Here is an 18,747-nt window from a genome sequence, read left to right on the forward strand (position 1 = left end):
GAAAGGGAGGTGCAGCGGCTCGGGGTACAGGGACACTCGCGGTCCCCGTTGTGCGTGTGGTCCCCGTTGTGCGTGTGTCTGAGGCCGTGGTGTCCGCACTTGGAGGATGTTTGAGGGGCCGGGGCCACGCGTGTCCCTGCCTGGGGTCGGGACCGAGCCCACACGTGTCCCTGCCTGTCTGGGGGACCGGGATCGAGCCCACACGTGTCCCTGCCTGTCTGCGGGACCGGGACCGAGCCCACGCGTGTCCCTGCCTGTCTGAGGAACCGGGGTCATGCGTGTCCCTGCCTGTCTGCGGGGTCGGCACCGCGCGTTCCCGCCTGTGTGGGAGCTGCGGCGCCGGGAGCGCGCCCGACCCCTCCGGCCCCGCGCACTGCCAGGGCCGCGCGCGGTGCGACCTGCGGGGCTGGGGCTGTCACTGCTGCAGGGGACAGGGGCTGGGAGTGTCACTTCTGAGGGGACAGGGGCTGGGACTGTTACTGCTGCAGGGGACAGGGGCTGGGAGTGTCACTTCTGAGGGGACAGGGGCTGGGACTGTTACTGCTGCAGGGGACAGGGGCTGGGAGTGTCACTGCTGCAGGGGACAGGGCTGGGGCTGTCACTGCTGCAGGGGACAGGGGCTGGGATTGTCACTTTTAGAGGGGACAGGGGCTGGAGCTACTCCTCCCCACATCCCGCTGTGGGGACACGCTGGGACGGGGCCGTGCCCGGGGGATGGAAGGGTCGGGCGGTGTCCCCGTGTCCCGAGGGCTGCGGGTGATGTGTGAGTGAGCACGGTGAGCTGGAGCCCCGGGGATGGAAGGGTTCCCATGTCCCCGTGTCCAGAAGGCTCTGGGGGATTTGTGAGCGCGGTGAGCTAAAGGTTCCCATGTCGCCATGTTCCGAGGCTCTGGGTGGTGTGTGAGTGAGCACGGTGAGATGGAGCCCGGGGGATAAAGGGGTCGGGCCGTGTCCCCGTGTCCCGAGGCTCCGGGTGGTGTGATTTGTGAGCACGGTGAGCCGGAGCCGTGCGGTGGAGCCCCGCACATCATCCCTGGCACTCGGGGAGCAGGCACGGCACAGATCAGGCGGGACAGGAGGTCCTTGCTCTGTGGGAAGCTGTGTGTTTGCACTGACACATGGTTTTTGGAGGGGTGTGAAGCTCCAGGCTCTGACAGGACACAGGGATCCTCTCTGACGGGAGAAGACCAGTTTAATTTCACTAGGTGCAGAGGGAGGGAGTGAGTTTCCAAAGGTGGCACAGGGAATCTCTGGAAAAGCAGAATTTGGAGGGCTCATCATTACAATATTCCTGGGAAGCTTGACAAGGCTGTGGAAATAATCCAAACTTGCCAAACTTTCCCTCAGCAAAGCTGCACCAGGGGCTTCCAAGGCCAGTCTGTGAGATGGCCACTGTGACTGTATCACACTGGCCATGATCCAGACTAGAAAGCCTCCAGAGCCTTGGATTGACAAGGCATAAGATAACTAGATTTGAATTCCTGGGTGTAAGGAGATAAAGGATTCATGAGCACTGGCATGTCATCTCATGACTTGGGACAAGAGTAATTTCCATACCTGAGGACAAGGGAGGGGTGCTCAGTGACAGATGGGATTTTAAAACACTTGTTGTGCTGGAACTCCATGAGAAGACCCAGGGGGAAAGGGGAGATGTGTTCTTATAGGACATGGAAGAACACATGTGCACACCGCTGTTCTCAAGGTGAAGAAAAAAGGGAAGTTTATTTTCTTACTCTAACATTTATAGTTTTCTAAGAGTGAGAGTGGATTGGAGGGTGGCAGTGCCACCTCTCCAATGACACTGGACAGACTGACAGTCCATCAACTCTCTCCTCCTCCATAAAGGAATGTAAAAAAATGAGTTATTTACAGAGAGTGTGTGAGAAAGTTCACTACAAGAATGCCAGCATCAGAAGGCTTAGAAAAATCTTCAAAAAACAGAGGGACAGAGATGATGTGTGCTGTGGCTGTGGTGATATGTTTTGAGCCTTGCCTCTGCTCTGTGTCTCCTGAGCCACCTTCAGACCTTGCTCTGGGGAGGGGGGCAGCTGCACATTTGGAGTCAGGAGGAGATAAATCCAGCTGTGCCTGATGAATCCAGCTGTGTCTGATGAATCCAGCTGTGTCTCTGGGATCTCCCTTTCTGCAGCACATGGGGCTGTGTGGACCTTTCTGCACAAGTCCCCAACTCTGTCCCCCCTAAGGGAAGGAGCTGCTTCACCAGGGAGAGCTTTCAGGCAGGACAGTCCCAGTCCCATGGTGACAGCACTGTGCCCATCCTGCCAGTGACCACAGGCACCTCCTTGTGTCTCTGTGAGCCAAACTTCCCTGTTCTTTGTGCAGAATGGGGCTCACAGAGCCTCTGGTGCAGCCCAGCAGCTGCACAAAATAAATCCCACATCCCCCAGACCATGCTCAGCACAGGGTGGAAAGGATGGAAGAGCTGTGGTGATGGCCAAGGAGTGTGGAAATGTCACTTCTTGAGACACAACTTATTTTCTAATGCAAAAAAACCAAAAGTACAGGAATTTTTGGCAGATGTAACCACAGGTCACGTGCTCTGCTCACAGCCTGGTGATGAGTGCTCAAATTGATGGATGCAATCAATGTGAGTGCAAATGATAATATTTAAGTCTCAGATCACTTTGTTTTCCAAGCAGACTGTTCAACATGAACTGACGTTTTGCAGTTTGCACCACTGGGAGTTACAGGTGAAAAATCCACACTGCAATTCTCAGTAAATGAAATATAAAACCTACAGAGCTGCTGGAAATGTGTAAGCTTTTCCAAAGCCAGATTTTATTTCCGTTTTAATTAAATTAATGAAAAAATACTAAAAATTAGAAACATAAATTTGGATGTGACAGAGTGGTGTAGGAAAAGCTGAAACCTGTGTGCTGCTGCATCTCCTGGCAGCACAGCTCTTCTGAAATAGTGCTGATCTTTGGATGCACACTGAACCAGGGACAAAGAGCTGTATTTAGTGAAAAATCCTGTCTTGGAGTTAAATTCAGGTTTGGCATTTCTGTGCATGGAAAGCCAGTGGTGGGTGGAATTGTCACGTTTGTGACTCTGAGTCACTTCACAATTCAGACTGGGAATCCCTCTCTTTTACCAGGTATTGCCTGGGATTTTAAATGTTCAGTTCCCACTGGTGAAATCTGCTCTGGATCCAGGGATTTTGTGGAAAGGGAGGTGGTAAAGCACCATGAGAAAGGCTGGGCAGGAGGGATGGCCATCAGGTCAGCTCAGAGGGGATCAGGTTGTCCTGTCTGCAGGACTCACACACTCTGGGATGGCTGACTGTGTGCTGAGGCTTTTCCACCATGTTCACAGCTGGATTTGCTTGGATGGGGCAATGCAGGGGGAATTTCCACCTGAAATGTGCCTGTTTCTGTGATGAAATGTCAAGCTTTTCTCTTTCTGTAACGGAGCAGACACAGCTAGTTGGTGAGCTGTGAGTCTGAACTGGGACACCCCAAGGCAGGAACACTGGTCCTGCTCCAGCAGAACCTTCCCAAGGTGGTGGGGTCTCACCCAACTCTTGCCAGCTTCCCAGAGCCCACATTAGCGGGCACTGCTGATGGATGATGGCAGCAGGGGGGTTTTACCCAGCAGCACAAACCACAACAAGGAGCTGAGGTTTGCTCTTTCCACATTTCTGGGAAGAGCCCCCCTGCAGCTCCCTCCCTCTCCTCTCCATTTGCAGGTTGCTGCTTCCAAGGGCAGATGGAACCTGCAGCAGTGATGCTGAGCTTGGTGGTGGCTCTGGTGGGAACATGGACCTTGGGGGGTAAGTGTGATATTTGGGATGGGGAACCCAAATGGAGATCCTGGGGAGTTGGTGCCCCTCAGGGGAATTTCCTCTGAGCCACAGGATATAATTTCAGAGCACACTGCTCTTGTGGAGGTGTCTCTGCCCAGGGTGAATGGAACCAGGGTGTGTTTATGGTCCCTTCCAACACAAATTCCATCATTCTGTGATGCAGCTTGTGAGGAGATAAGAAAAAAATTGGAGCGAAGTGCAGGTGGAGAGACTGCCCCATGGCAGCTGAGCACGCAGCTTGTTGGCTGGAGCTGGAAGTCTTTGCTAGTGTTAGCAAAATAAAAAGTAAAAGTAATAAAAATTAACATGAAGGAAATAAGGTTGATGCAAAAGCGCCAAGTATTTCCTTGACTCACATGGACTTTGTGGGGGTCAGAAGTAAGGAGAGGTTTCTGATCCAGTGAGACAGAAGGAGAAAAGGATTGTCTTTTGGGATTAGACTGGTGGTGGCCCCAAATTGATCGGGGGACATCAGGATCACAAGCATGAGTTTCTAATTTTAGCTACTGTTCCTCAAGAGGAGTGCAAAACTTGCCTGAAAACCTGCATAATTGGGAAGTTTCAGAAAGAACATGGGGAAAAAAATCCCAATATAAATATAATCCTCTAGTGGTGATGCTTTCATGCTTTTTTCTTGCTGCTGCTGAGGTGTGTTCTGTGTGTTGCAGGAGCCCAGAAGAGCATCTCGTGGGAGGTGCAGCGCTACGACGGCTGGTACAACAACCTGCTGCACCACAGCCACGGCTCTGTGGGTGAGTGCCAGGGGTGCCAGGGTGGCATGGGCACCGTGAGCTGCCCCCTGGGCACTGGGCTTTCTGACAATCTACAGGTCTTGCTGGTGTTGGATCAGTCCCAGAGCAAAGTTTGTGCCTTCGTGACATAGCTCAGAATGGACCCAGCTCTTTTCAGCAAGCGTTTCTGTGGTGGTCAGGGATCCCAGAGCTGCAAAAAAAAAAAAAACAAACCACATCTTTAGCCAAAATCAGCACACAGTTAAACAAGGATCCAACACAAGGCAGAAGAGCTCGTGGTCCAGGCATGTGATGGTGTTCACAGGGGTTCTTGGATGAGGGAAGAGATGAAGATCTGACTCCATGTTTCAGAAGGCTGATTTATTATTTTATGATATATATCACATTAAAACTATACTAAAAGAATAGAAGAAAAGGATCTCATCAGACGGCTAGCAAAGAATAGAAAAGAAAGAATGAATAACAAAGGCAGCTGTCTCAGACTCTCTGTCCCAGCCAGCTGTGCTGTGATTGGCCATTAATTAGAAACAACCACATGAGACCAATCACAGATGTACCTGTTGCATTTCACAGCAGCAGATAACCATTGTTTACATTTTGTTCCTGAGGCCTGTCAGCTTCTCAGGAGAAAAAACCCTAAGGAAAGGATTTTTCATAAAAGTTGTCTGTGACACGGGCATGCTGAACCTTTGATTTTCTGCCCTACAGAGAGGTGATACCATGTGCTGGGAGAGGCATTTGGGATTTCCCTGTGCCATTGGTGAACTGTTTCCTCATGCTACAGCCATGGGCTCAACTCTAGATGTCCCTGAGCCAGGGGCCAGGACAGATCAGGCAGGATCTTACTTAAAACACTGAAGATTCTGAATCCTCATTTCTGGCAGGTTGGTCACTGCTCTGGTGACACACTGGCTCTCCCACACGACATGTGTGTCACCAGCCTTTAGTAACACCAAAGCCTGACAGGAAAAACCAGCCCTGACAGACCAGGTCTTCTTCTTCTAGAGTAGACAGATCAGACTTTAAGTTTTGGAAACCAATATGCGGAAACTAAGCTACAAACTAAGGCAGGAATTCAGGATTTCCCCCAGTTCTGGGGAACTCCAGTAAATGGTGACAAGGCTTTTAAAACCAGTGAGAAATGACCAGGAGGCCTCTGGGCCTTTCAGTTTTGGGACCAGCAGTGTGTGCAAAATCAGGGTGTTTCTCTCTCATCTTCACACTTGTCTCTGGCAGTTCCCTTTCCCATTCCCTGTGGGGCTGGAAAACACCACATTAGGTGTAGGATTACACTGTTAATATGGGACAGCTCAACATCACTCCAGTTACCCACTGGAGCACCATCCCAGACCTTCAGGAGGCAGCAGGGATGCACACAGACGAGAGAAGGACAGCTGGAAGAGAGGAGGGTCCCTCCTGGCTCCAAGAGTACTGATTCCACTGTTGCAAGCAGTTTTGGGCGATGCCACCAAACCTTGCATGTTCTTGGCCACTCTGAGAACCCATGCCATCACAGACAACTTTTATGAAAAATCTTCTCTTTAAGATTTTTCCTCCTGAGAAGCTGACAGGCCTCAGGAACAAAATGCAAACAATGATTATCTGCTGCTGTGGAATGCAACAGGTGCATCTGTGATTGGTCTCATGTTGGTTGTTTCTAATTAATGGCCAATCACAGTCAGCTGGCTCGGACTCTCTGTTCGAGACACAAACCTTTGTTATCATTCTTTATTATTCTATTTTTAGCCAGCCTTCTGATGAAATCCTTTCTTCTATTCTTTTAGTATAGTTTTAATATAATATTTGAAGCTGGCAAGGGGGGCTATTTACAAACTATGAACGAGACAGGGCTGCTATGGAAAGCGCCTTGAGCTGTTTATTTTACGGCATCAGTCTCATTACATGATTATGACAATGGGAAGATGCCACCAGCTCACAATCCAGGCAGCAGGCCAAAAAACTTAATGTTACAACTTACTTTATAAGCTTCTTGACCACTCACACAAAGCAAAAGCACGTTGACAGTAGTTCTACCCAATCACCATAAGCAAAGGTACCTTTGGTTAAAACAATGCTTATATTTAGAATATAATACCTGCTTGTAAGCTTTAAAACACAATGCAGAGAGCTCCATTATTAAGCTTTAACCTTCCTAATATCTTGCTAGATAAACTTTCTGCAGCTTAGAGAGCTATTCAGTCAAGCATTAATACACAGGCCATTGTTCTATTTGCCCTTGCTTTTTCTACAGTTTAAATAATTTTTCTGCTGACCTATCTCATGGCTGCTGCTTAGCTCTGCTCACAGTTCTGCTGTATCTGAGGCCTGCCTTTTGCAGCTTTCCCCAAAACCCTCTAATTTTGTGGATTTCCCACAATTTATATCATAAAACAATAAATCAAGCCTTCTAAAACATGGAGTCAGATCTTCCTCTCTTCTCTCATCATCGGACCCCTGCGAACACGGTCACACCACGCTGCGCTCTCGCTGTCCTCTGGGTCCAGAACACACACCCACGTGTCCTGCCGTGGCTGGGCAGCACAGGACCCACGTTAACCAATCCCTCCTGTGTGTTTTGGTGCTGCAGGAGCCAGGCTGCTGCGTCTGCTGCCGGCACATTTCGCGGACGGCGTGTACCAGGCGCTGCAGGAGCCCCGCGTGCCCAACGCGCGCCAGCTGAGCACCGCCCTGGCACGGGGCCCCTCGGGGCTGCCCTCCCGCAGGAACAACACCGTGCTCGCCGTCTTCTTTGGTAAGACCCTGCTGGGGAAGGTGAAACAGGAAAGTCTTATCAATATGATTGCCTGGCAAAAGATTTTGAGAATATGGAAACTATAAGTGAGATGGAAATGAAAGCAAGCTTTGAGATCCTTCAGTTACTGAACAACTGGAAAACAATGGTGTGGCCAGTTGACGGTAATCCCCTTTCGATGGAACAACACCCTCTGCTAGCAGACAGGCCCAAGGGTCTGAGCAGACCCTACAGCTTGGCAGAAGGGGCCCAAAGAGGAGTTTTTAGGGTTTAAATTGTAGCACAGTATGGTAATGTAATGATTCTTATAGGCTGTATGGAAATGCTGTAGGATTTGTATCTTGTACTATATTGGTTAGTGAGAATTAGAATATTCAACACAGAAGAAGATTTATGGTATTATAACAGGAACTTCACTCCCTTTTCTATTCTCTTACCTCTTAGCTCTTACTCTTACCTCTTGTCTCTTAGCTCTTACCCCTTTTACTCTTTTATGTCTTTACCCTCTTGCCCTCTCATCCTCTCTACCCCTCTCTTCTCTCGGGCCTGCTCTGAGCTGTGGCTGGCAGCTCCCAGCAGGGCCCTGCACCCAGGCCCTTTGCAATAAACCTCAAATTCCAAGACCAGAAGAAGATTTATTGTATTGTAACGGGAACCTCACCCTATGATCCTCTCTTTTACTCTCTCATTCTCTCTTTACCACTCTCTTTATCTCTCTTTCCCTCTTTGGGGCCTGCTCTGAGCTGTGGCTGGCAGCTCCCAGCAGGGCCCTGCACCCAGGCCCTTTGCAATAAACCCCAAGTTCCACGACCTGGCTGCAGAGTTCTCTCGTCTCCATCCGTCCTGACCGTGCAACCCCCCATCAATCCTACAAGACCCCACATCCACTGCAAAAATGGTGGTTTGGGTGAAAAAAAGTTGGTTTGTCACACACCCAAGGCTGTGCATGGGAACGCTCCTCACCCAGTGCTCTGCAGCAGACCCACTTGTGGATATCAGACCCAGCAGACACTTGTGAATATCAGATCCACAGACACTTGTGGATATCACACTCCTTGGGTATTGTCAGAACCCAGGACATCCCTCCTGGATGTCTCAAGCCCCTGTGAGGGGGCTCAGAGACCTTGGCACAGAGCCCAAGACCCCTGTGCCTTTGATTTTGACCCATGGAAAAAATTACCAACCTTATATGAGGATTTACAAGCCACAGAAGTTTAAGTAGAATGATAGTTAGTTTGTCACAGGGTGGAAAAGTAGAATTTTGGGGTTTTTAGAATGAGGGCTCAGGGTCCCAAGATGTAGGAATTTGGGTGTGCCTTGGCCTTTTTTCTCCTTCTTCCTAACCTCCATCTTCTGGGTCATGCTGGCACTTTTGGATTGGTTTAGAGTAGAAACTCACTGTCTAACATAGGTGATAGGTATTGGGAAATTACTGTAAATAGTGTACACATAGTTTTTAGTATAAAAGATAACTGAAGGCAGTCAGTGTGCCTCAACCCAACCTGCCAGAGAGACCTCGGCAGGTCAGAGAAAGAATGTTATAGACAACAGAAAAGAAACAACATTGAAAACCAGGACAGAAGAATTCCAACTCCTTCTTTAGTTGCCAGGCTGGGAAAGGAGACTCTCTGACACATCTGGGAGTTATGCTGCCCACAGAGACCCCTGACAGGATATGACTTCACCACAGCACTGTCTGGCTAGGAGAGATCATGTGGGTTTTTGGTGACCTTTGCCAGGTGACCCAAGTGCTGATATTTGTCATTTGGGAACTTCCTCATTTCTTTTAGCAGTGGAGTTGCCCCACGGCGAAAACACCAGACAGGTGTGATAAGAGCCGTGCTGGGCTGCACTGCTGCAAGCTGGAGCAGCTTTTTCAGTCTCCCAGGAGCTCAGTGGGGTCTTAGGTCTCCAGGCCTGGAGGTGTTTGTCTCTGGGGAATCATGGAATCCCAGAATGTGTGGGTTGGAAGGGATCTCAATGGTCATTTTGTTCGAGAAGGCCAGGTTCCTTCCAGCCCTGTTCAGCCTGGCCTGGGTCACCCTGGCTGCTCGTGGTGGTGCCCTCAGCCCGCCCACAGCTGCCCTCCCTGCTGTCCTGCTCCAGCTGCTGACCAGGCTTTGGTGTCTGCCAGGTTTCCACGTGCTCCTGGACATCCTGGAGACAGAGAAGCCCGGCTGCCCTGCTGAGTTCCTCAACATCCACATCCCCTCTGGAGACCCCATGTTTGACCCTGCTGGCACTGGAGACGTGGTCCTGCCCTTCCAGCGCGTCCGCTGGGCAGCAGAGACAGGACAGAGCCCCAACAGCCCCCGGGAGCAGGTGGGTGTGCTCTCCTCTGCTCTTTGCCTTTCATCCAAATTCTTCTTCACCCACCATTGGGGTCAGTAACACCCAATATAATTTACAAAAATAACTGATAGCACTACTACATCCCTAAAAATAAACATCTCTCAAGCACTTAAACCAACTAAATGAACCCAAAGTCAACTTCCAGTTTCACATTGAGCAACGCTAGTGATTGCCCAGAGTCAAAGCATTTCCCCAATGAAGAAAAGGTAACTAGGTCAGTCAATTATTGCACATTGTTTTAGGCACCAAGTTCTGTCTTTAATAATGTATCACAAAGCTGAGCTGGCCCTGCCACAAAGATGTGGTGCTTCCCTGAATTTCAGTCATTTTGGAAAATAAATCCAGGTTTTCCCCCAGTTTCTCTGGATTTTGCTGTTCTTCTTGTGTTCCCCAGATTTCTTTCATGCTGGAGATCTCTCCAGCCAAAATCACCAAAGTGAAACACCCCCCTAAACCTTTCAGGGGACCAACCCTGAAGAGACCAATTTAGCAAGTCATGTTTTTATCAATATTTAAAAGCTTAAAAAATTGGAAACACCAGCATGTTTTCAGAATAAAAAGCATGTTTCCATGCAAACATTTGGAAGGGGAGATGTTCAACATGCTTCCAGGATAGTGGGCTTTCCTTCTGTGAGATCAGAGGGGAAAGCTCTGGTGTTCCCAGTTTCCCCAGAGATGGGTTTAGTCCCTTTCCAGCCTACATAGGGATTCACAGATGTCTGCTTCTGGGCATAGCCAAAATAATTGGGGAAAAAACAATCCCAAATGTACTTTTGAAAAGCTTGTACCTGGTTATTTCCTCTACCTGGCACAAACTCCTGCAGCTTGCATAGAGATTGTATTTGCTTCCTGAGAGCTCTGGTTAAAATGAGGTTAAAACAGACTGCTTTGCAAGAGCAAAAGAGGCAGATTGGGGCTTTCCAGACCTCTTTTTTGCACCTTTCCAGTGAAACCCTGTCCCCTGTTAATGCCTCTTCCCTGTGCCTGCCCTAGACCAACGGGGTGACGGGCTGGCTGGATGGCAGCTCCATCTACGGCCCCTCTCACTCCTGGAGCGATGCCCTGAGGAGCTTCCAGGGGGGACAGCTGGCAGCAGGGCCCAACGGGAGCCTCCCCAGGCAGACAGATGGGAGGGTGCCCATGTGGAAGGCTCTGGATCCATCCACGGGACAGGGCGGTCCCCAAGGGATCTACGGTAAGGGGGGCATCCCAATGGTTCCTCATCCCTGCAGGGAGCAGGGGATCCCTGGAGCTGAGCCCAGAGCTGAGCCCAGGAAAGGGGAAAGGGCAGAAGATGCAGGATTTCTGGATCAGGAGGGCTGTGGCAGGTTCCCAAGGGGTGGGACACACCAGGAACTCCAGAGGCCACATATCCTGGTGGCAATGTCAGAGAGCAGCTCTGATCCCAGCTGAATTCTGGGGAAAGGGGCTGCTGCTGACACAAACCCACCCAGCTTGCTTGGAGCTCCTCACCTGCCCAACATTTAGTCCATGCTGAGGGTCTGGTGCTGCTTCTCACTGGCCCAGGTTGCTGCTCTGGCTGGGGGGAAGGAAGGGTGAGGGCACAAGGGGACACTGGGCTAGGGGTGCTCCTCCAGGGACAGGGGGACACTGGGCTGGACCCACGGGGCTGGGTGAGCTCCTCCAGCCACGGGCAAAGCTAGACCCAGCGGTGACACCCCCAGTGATGGTCGTGGTGGCTCTTGCAGACCTGGGGAGTGCCTGGGGGAATGAGAGCCCCTTCCTGCAGGCCGAGAGCATCGCCTGGTTCCGCTACCACAACCATGTGGCCGCAGCCCTGGCCCAGCAGCATCCTGCCTGGTCCGATGAGGATCTCTTCCAGCACGCCCGCAAGAGGGTCATCGCCACCTTCCAGGTGAGGGCTGGCACCCCCAGCTCTGCTGGGACCCCCAGGATCTTGCCTGGTTCCGGCCCTGACCCATTTCCCTGTTCCTAGAGCATCGTTCTGTACGAGTGGCTGCCGACCCTGCTGGGCACACAGGTCCCCGAGTACCAAGGTGAGGGTGGGCAGAGCAGGGCTGGGAGCAGGGGAGGGGACAGGGGAGCTGGTGGGTGGGGAGGGAGAGGGGGCTTGGCCCCTTTTCCCTCCAGCCTGACAGTGTTCACAGGGGTCTTATGTCAAGGGAAGAGACTAGGATCTGATTCTATGTTTCAAAAGGCTTGATTTATTATTTTATTATATATATTACATTAAAACTCTACTAAAATAATAGAAGAAAAGGTTTCATCAGAAGGCTGGCTAAGCTAATAATAGAAAGGAAGGAATGATAACAAAGGTTTGTGGCTCTGCTCTGTGTCCGAGCCAGCTGACTGTGATTGGCCATTAATTACAAACAACCAACATGAGACCAATCACAGATGCACCTGTTGCATTTCACAGCAGCAGATGATCAATGTTTACATTTTGTTCCTGAGGCCTCTCAGATTCTCAGGAGGAAAAATCCTAAGGAAAGGCTTTTTCATAAAAAGATGCCACACTCCCCCACAGGTTACCAGCAGCACCTGGACCCCAGCATCTCCCCTGAATTTGTGGCAGCTGCCAGGCAGTTCCTGGCCACCATGGTGCCTCCAGGAGTTTACAAGAGGTAGGAGCAGCCTGGTGGGACCATGGGATTGTGTGAGGGGAGGGGATGCCCAAGCTGGGCTGGTGACTGGGAATGGTCTTTGTTGGGATGGTTGTTGGGGGAGATGAAAGAAGGCATTATAAATATGATTGTCTAGCAAAAGATTTTGAGAATATAGAAACTATAAGCAAAATTGAAATGAAAGCAAACTTTGAGATACCTTACTAAACAATTACAAAAATATAGTATGACCAGCTAAAGGTAATCCCCTTTTAATGAAACAATAACTTCTGCTTGCAACCAAATCCAAAAGTCAGAGCAGACCCTACTAACTTAGCAAAAAAAGTCCAAAGAGTAATTTTTTAAATTTAAAATGTAACATAATATAGTAATGTAATAATTCTTATGAAGTGTATGTAAATACGATAAAATTTATATATTGAACTGAATGAGTTAGTAAAAATTAGAATATTCAACACAAAAAATGGTTTATTGTATTTTAATAATAAATACAATATATCTTTTATCCTCCTTTACTCTCTCTCTCTCTCATCCTCTTTACAACTCTTCTCTCAAGCCTGCTGCGAGCTGCAACTAGTAAAAGTAAAGACCTTGTAAAGATCCCCTTTACAATAAATCATAAATTCCACAACCTAACATCAAAAATCTCTAATCTCCATCTGTCCCAACCATCCTACCCCACTGTCACTCCTACCAATGGTTTCTGTCCCTTCCCCATGTCTCAGCTGAGACAGCCAAGTCCTGGCATCTTTGGGCACCCCTGGCTCAGGGCTGTGGGCTCAATCCTTCTCTGTTCTTCCAGGGACACCAGGGGCAGGTTCAATCCTCCTCTGTTCTTCCAGGGGCAGGTTCAATCCTCCTCTGTTGTTCCAGGGACACCAGGGGCAGGTTCAATCCCTCTCTGTTTTTCCAGGGACACCAGGTGCAGGTTCCAGAACGTGTCTGTCTCCGGTGCCTCGTTCCCTGCAGTGCGGCTCTGCAACAGCTACTGGAGCAGAGAGGTACAGGGTGGGGAGCACGGGGGTCCCTGGGGATGTGGCAGGCTGGCCAGGGGGCTTCATCCCTTGCTCTGGGTTATGGGGCACCCCACAGGGGTCTGTAAGGGAAATTGGGTGCAGATCATGACAGCCAGACCAGGGGTGAGGGATCCTCCCCACCCAGCCTCCCCAGCCTTCAGCTGTGTCAGGCTCAGACCTCGAGGCTGAGCTGATGTGGAGAAAATGAGCCTGGAAGGGGTCCCTGATTCCCCTGCACCCCTGGGGGCACCAGGTCAGGGTTGTGGGGCTGCTTTCTGTCCTCCCTTGTGCAAGAGGAATCACTGGTTCTTCCCGTGCCTGTCAGAGCCCTGGGCTACAGCAGGCAGAGGATGTGGACGAGATCCTGCTGGGGATGAGCTCCCAGATAGCAGAGCAGGAGGACAACGTTGTGGTGGAGGATCTGCAAGGTCTGTACTGCAGCTGTGCCTGTGCTGGGGGCAGGGTGGGGAGGCAGGTGCCACTGCCTCCTTCATCAGCACCCAGCCACACAGCTCAGCCTCTTTAAAGGAGGTGCAGAGAGCTACAGACACACAGAGCATGTGCCCCCACAGATTTCTGGTATGGGCCCCTGAAGTATTCCCGCACTGACTACGTGGCCAGCTGGATCCAGCGAGGGAGGGACTTTGGCCTGCCCACCTACAACCAAGCCCGGCAGCATTTTGGGTTGGAACCTCTCCAAAACTGGTCAAGCCTTGCCCCACACCTGGAGCCACAGGTAACAGGGCAAAGGGGGATGGGATGTTCCAGGCAGGAACTGAATTCTGCAGCTTCATAGGAAGGGGGAGATCAGTGCATGTCCTTATTTTCATGCTGCAGGGGGTAACTGTAATTTCATGTCATGAATAAACCATCCTGTCCCAGTGCCACCAGGCACTCTGCTCCTCCTAGAGCTGGTGTGCCCTGGGAGTGATGCTCAGCTGCTCAAGTTCAAGCCATGGGCTCCAAGCTGTGTGAGGCTCAGCATCCTCCCAGCCCACAGATGTGTGATGCCTGGGAAATGCACATTCCTTACACCTCCCAAGGCTTGCCAACACTTTCTGGTGCCCTGGCAGAACTCCCTGTGCTCACAGATGTGTGCTGGGGGTTTCTCACCAGGTCCTGCAGAAGGTTGCTGCCCTGTATGGCAACAACCTGGCTGGGCTGGAGCTGCTCCCTGGAGGCATGCTGGAGGCTGATGGCTCCCTCTTCTCCACCATCATCCTGGAACAGTTCCTGCGCCTGCGTGATGCCGACAGGTTTTGGTTCGAAAACACCAAGAATGGGTAATGGCCTCGTCCCTGTCTGAGAGTTGCTCTGCAAACCCCAGTAACACATGAAAACTGGAGGAAAAGCATCCTCCAGCTTCCTCAGTTCCCTCCTGATGCTGGTCAGTGACAACCACCTGTCTCCATGTCCTTTTCCTCAGGCTGTTCACGGAGGAGGAGATCAGGGAGATTCGTAACACCACCTTCCACAGCGTGCTGACTTCTGTCACCTCTGCCAAACCCACAGACCTCCAGCCCCACGTGTTCATGTGGACACAGGGTGAGTGCACCCTGCAGTGGGAGGGCACAGGGAGGGAATGGCTCCTGCAAGGCAGCAAGGGAAACAGAGCCACCCCAGTGACACAGCTGGTGAGTAAATGGCACAGGGAACACATCAGGTTTGGGGTTTCTCAAGCCTCACACCTGCTATGACCCTAAACCAGCAAAATGGGCACAAAATGCAGGGGTTTCTTGTGAGCAAGATGTTGATACACGGTGTAGATGTCGAAGGAGGGCTGTAGTGCAGGCAGACATGATCCCAAGGGAAAAATGCATATTACTGTTTGGCAAAATGCCTTTTCCTCTTGGAATATTGCCACACCTTCCCATTTACTGGAAGCACTACATTTGGGCAACGATCCAGACCTTGCAAGGTGCTTTCATTCCCATGGTGTGTGTTCCTTGTAGTCACACCAGGAGGACTTCCTGCAGGATCCAGATGAGTGCAGGCTCTGAGCCCCAGATTGCTGTGGCCCAGGGTCTTGTTCAGCCCATCCCAGCAGGAGAGGGGATGGTGCTGAACCTGCAGAGCACTTGAGTCCAGTTTGCTGTGGCAGGCAAAAGTTGAACCCAAACCCAAAGGCTGTGTGGTTTAAATCAAGCACCCCAATTCTGCTGTCCCCAAGATGTGGAGTTTAAATCAAGCCCCCCAATTCTGCACTTCTGGGTCGCTCAGCCATGACCCCCATCAACATCTTCATGCAGAGGCTCCTGGGGGGATGCAGGTGGGCTGGGTGCAAGGCCAATGACACTCACAGCCTGTTTCCCCCTTGCAGGGGACCCGTGCCCCCAGCCCCAGCAGCTGACAGCTCAACTCCTGGCCAACTGCACGCCCACGATGGTGCTGGACTACTTTGCAGGCAGCGGCGCGGGCTTCGGCATCATCATCGTTGTCCTCTGCTGCCTGCCCCTGGGTTTGTCATTCTGTTCCCTCTTCCTGTCACTGTCCTCCTCTTCCACCTCTCAACAGAAAGGGGCTGAGTGCCCATGGAGAGAGTACCTCCCAGCAGGAGCTGCTGAGACCTAGTCTCTGCTGGGGGGCTTCAGCTGGCAGGGTCCTTGGGCACCAGGAGGGAGCCAAGGGGGGAAGGAGCTCTGTGATCTCTCATGTGTGACCATGTTCACAGGGGTCCAAGGATGAGGGAAGAGACAAGGATTTGACTTTATGTTTAATATATCAGAAGGCTTGATATATTATTTTATTATATAGATTACATTAAAACAATACTAAAAGAATAGAAGGAAAGATTTCATCAGAAGGCTAGCTAAGAATAGAATAGAAAAGAATGATAACAAAAGCTCTGTCTCAGACTCTCTGTCCAAGCCAGCTGGGCTGTGATTGGCCATTAATTACAAATTACATTGGCCAATCACAGATCCACCTGTTGCACTCCACAGCAGCAGATAATCAATGTTTACATTTTGTTCCTGAGGCCTCCCAGCTTCTCAGGAGGAAAAATCCTAAGGAAAGGATTTTTCACAAAAGATGTCTGTGACACTCATGCCCCTTTCTCCCTGTGTCCCCAGTGACTCTCTTTGTGGCCTGGGTGGTTGCTGCTCTGCGCAGGAGGGATTTCCAGAAGCTGCAGAGGAAGCAGGGCACCAGCGTGCGCAGGGAGGTGTCTGGTGAGGCCATGCATGGTGAGTGGCACTGCCAGCCCTGCGGTGGCATCTGCTGCTGCTGCCAGGGCACTCTCTGAGGCAGGGCTGGGCCTGAGGCTTGTACCCAGGGGGGATTTAAGGAGGAACAGTTTCCCCAGGAGCACAGTCAGCAGTGGGACAGGGAGCCCAGAGCTTGGTAGCCCATCCTGCTCAAGGCCTGACCAGATACAGCACTGAGCAGCCTGACCTGTGGCCGGTCCTGCTCTGGGCAGGAGGTTGGGCAAGATTCCCTTCCAACCTGAGTCATCCTGTGCTCCTCCAATTCCAGTCTTCCCCAGGCCCCACCTTGCCTCAAGGGAACATGTGCAGAGCAATTGCACCAGTAGCTCCAGGACAGGGACAGTATCTCCTTGCTCTGCCTCCCTGCTCCCTAGCCTGGACTCCTCCTGTGCCCATGTGCTTGAGCTCTGCAGTTAGGAGATATCATTATTCCTTTGAGACCTTCCTGGTCATGAAATCACTCCCAAATTGCCTCTCAGTGCCCAAGGTTCTGAGACGAGCAGGAACCTTTCCAGCTGAGTCCTGTGCTCTCTCCCACCAGCCATGGAGTGGCATGGGCCCAAGGCAGACAGCTGTCCTGTCTACATTCAGCTCCAAGCTGACAAAGAGCTCAAAGTGCTGGACAGCAGAGGGTCTGTGCTGCGGAGCATCAACCTGAAAGCCCAGCCAAGGGTGGAGGTGATCCTCTCCAACAACAGAGGCAACAAAGCTCTGCTTCTGAAGAGCCCCAAGGAGTACGACCTGGTAAGTGCCATGGTTCCTGGGGGATGGCACCTTGCCCTGGAGCCTCCACAGTCCTCTGCACCACCCAGCTGGGGGCACTGGGAGCACTGTAAGGCCTTGGAGGGAGGTTGTGGCCTCCTGAGAACCACCAGGGCCAGCAAATACCGTGGAGCTGAGCCTCTGGTGATCACAGCCAGTCCGTGGGCCCTTTGCAGGTGCTGCTCTTCAATGGGGAGGCCGAGAGGAGCATCTTTGTTGGGAAGCTCAGAGACTACTTGAAGGAGAGCAGCTTTGACTTGCATCTGTCTGAGATGAGGGAGCAGAACCTGATGAAACGGGCAGTCACCCAGGAGCAGAGAAAACAAATTCTAGAGACTTTCTTCAGGCACCTGTTTGCTCAGGTGTGTAGAGGTGTAGCAAGCCCTGATGCATGGGGGAAGGTATTTCTGTATTGGTTAAACAATGAACATTGGGGCTGGTGCTTTCAGGAAGAGCTCGTAAATCATACACAAGGAAGCTGCCAATGCTTCCAGTAAATACATTTTCCTCTGCAGAAGACAAAGGGAGATCTCCTGCAGTGACGCAAGTGTCTAAAGTGGCAAAGAGACTATTGGGTGATGTAACAGGTCTCCAGAGTGATCAGTCACGTCGAGTGTGACAAGTCACATTGTGTAGGAGGGACACGGAATGTTCTCCATGGCATCTGCCATGAGTTTGGTGCCAGGGAGCCACCAGTCTTTGTGCTATAGGTCAGGAAGGAAACACCAGCCTTCTGCTCAGCCGTCGCTCACAGCATTTCTTTTGTGGGACACAACCTGCAGGTGCTGGAAATCGACAGATCCGATGCTGGGGAGCTCAGCTTTGAATCTTCACAGAAGGCAAGGGAGTCTCTCACCTGTGAGCTGAGCAGGGCTGAGTTTGCTGAAGCTCTGGGGCTCAAGGAGCACTCCATGTTTGTGGAGTCCATGTTCTCCCTGGCTGACAAAGATGGCAATGGCTACATCTCCTTTCGGGAGTTCCTGGACATCTTGGTGGTCTTCATGAAAGGTGGGAGCTGGAGCTGGTTAATGCCCCTGTCTGCTGCCCTTGGACCTGTTTCTGGGCTCTGTGAGAGTGGAGGACGTGATTCACACAGCAGGTCAACCTGTAGACACTGCTACAAGTTAAAATTTCCTTCACTCAGGACAGCTTCAGCTTGGGTCATGGGGCATGACAATGTGAATGTGTTTTCTGAAAGATGGTTCATGAGGGGAGCTGTCTTCCACCACCAGAGACATGTCAGCCCTTTCTCCTGAAGGGACATCCTGTGCCTGGGAGGTCATGGCAACTGTGTCTGATATCTGATTCTCCATAAATGACCACTGGAATGATGGATTAACAGGTGGAGGTGTTGAATGTCAGATTCAATCAAAACAACTCCCAGGAAAATCATTGCTCTGCAAAAGCACACTTTGAAAAATAATGCACAAGAAAGAATGTGTGTCTACCCAATATTTACCTTGCACTTGAGAAAG

The 18,747-nt window shown here is 51.1% G+C and overlaps 1 protein-coding gene across 1 annotated transcript in view; it reads left to right on the top strand.

Annotated features, from left to right (window-relative positions):
• Positions 1–18,747, top strand: part of DUOX2 (dual oxidase 2) — a 31,991-nt gene that overhangs the window by 5,524 nt on the left and 7,720 nt on the right. The window contains exons 2-19 of the mRNA XM_058811806.1: positions 3,710–3,793; positions 4,495–4,578; positions 7,166–7,330; positions 9,465–9,652; positions 10,676–10,877; positions 11,392–11,558; positions 11,640–11,700; positions 12,192–12,288; positions 13,202–13,289; positions 13,630–13,732; positions 13,877–14,040; positions 14,421–14,587; positions 14,731–14,849; positions 15,625–15,762; positions 16,376–16,489; positions 17,052–17,254; positions 17,449–17,634; positions 18,055–18,280. Coding sequence (XP_058667789.1) covers positions 3,710–3,793; positions 4,495–4,578; positions 7,166–7,330; positions 9,465–9,652; positions 10,676–10,877; positions 11,392–11,558; positions 11,640–11,700; positions 12,192–12,288; positions 13,202–13,289; positions 13,630–13,732; positions 13,877–14,040; positions 14,421–14,587; positions 14,731–14,849; positions 15,625–15,762; positions 16,376–16,489; positions 17,052–17,254; positions 17,449–17,634; positions 18,055–18,280 — 2,556 coding nt within the window. The remainder of the gene's footprint in view (positions 1–3,709; positions 3,794–4,494; positions 4,579–7,165; positions 7,331–9,464; positions 9,653–10,675; positions 10,878–11,391; positions 11,559–11,639; positions 11,701–12,191; positions 12,289–13,201; positions 13,290–13,629; positions 13,733–13,876; positions 14,041–14,420; positions 14,588–14,730; positions 14,850–15,624; positions 15,763–16,375; positions 16,490–17,051; positions 17,255–17,448; positions 17,635–18,054; positions 18,281–18,747) is intronic.

Source organism: Ammospiza caudacuta, chromosome 10 (genome assembly GCF_027887145.1).
Source record: "Ammospiza caudacuta isolate bAmmCau1 chromosome 10, bAmmCau1.pri, whole genome shotgun sequence".
NCBI lineage: Eukaryota > Metazoa > Chordata > Aves > Passeriformes > Passerellidae > Ammospiza > Ammospiza caudacuta.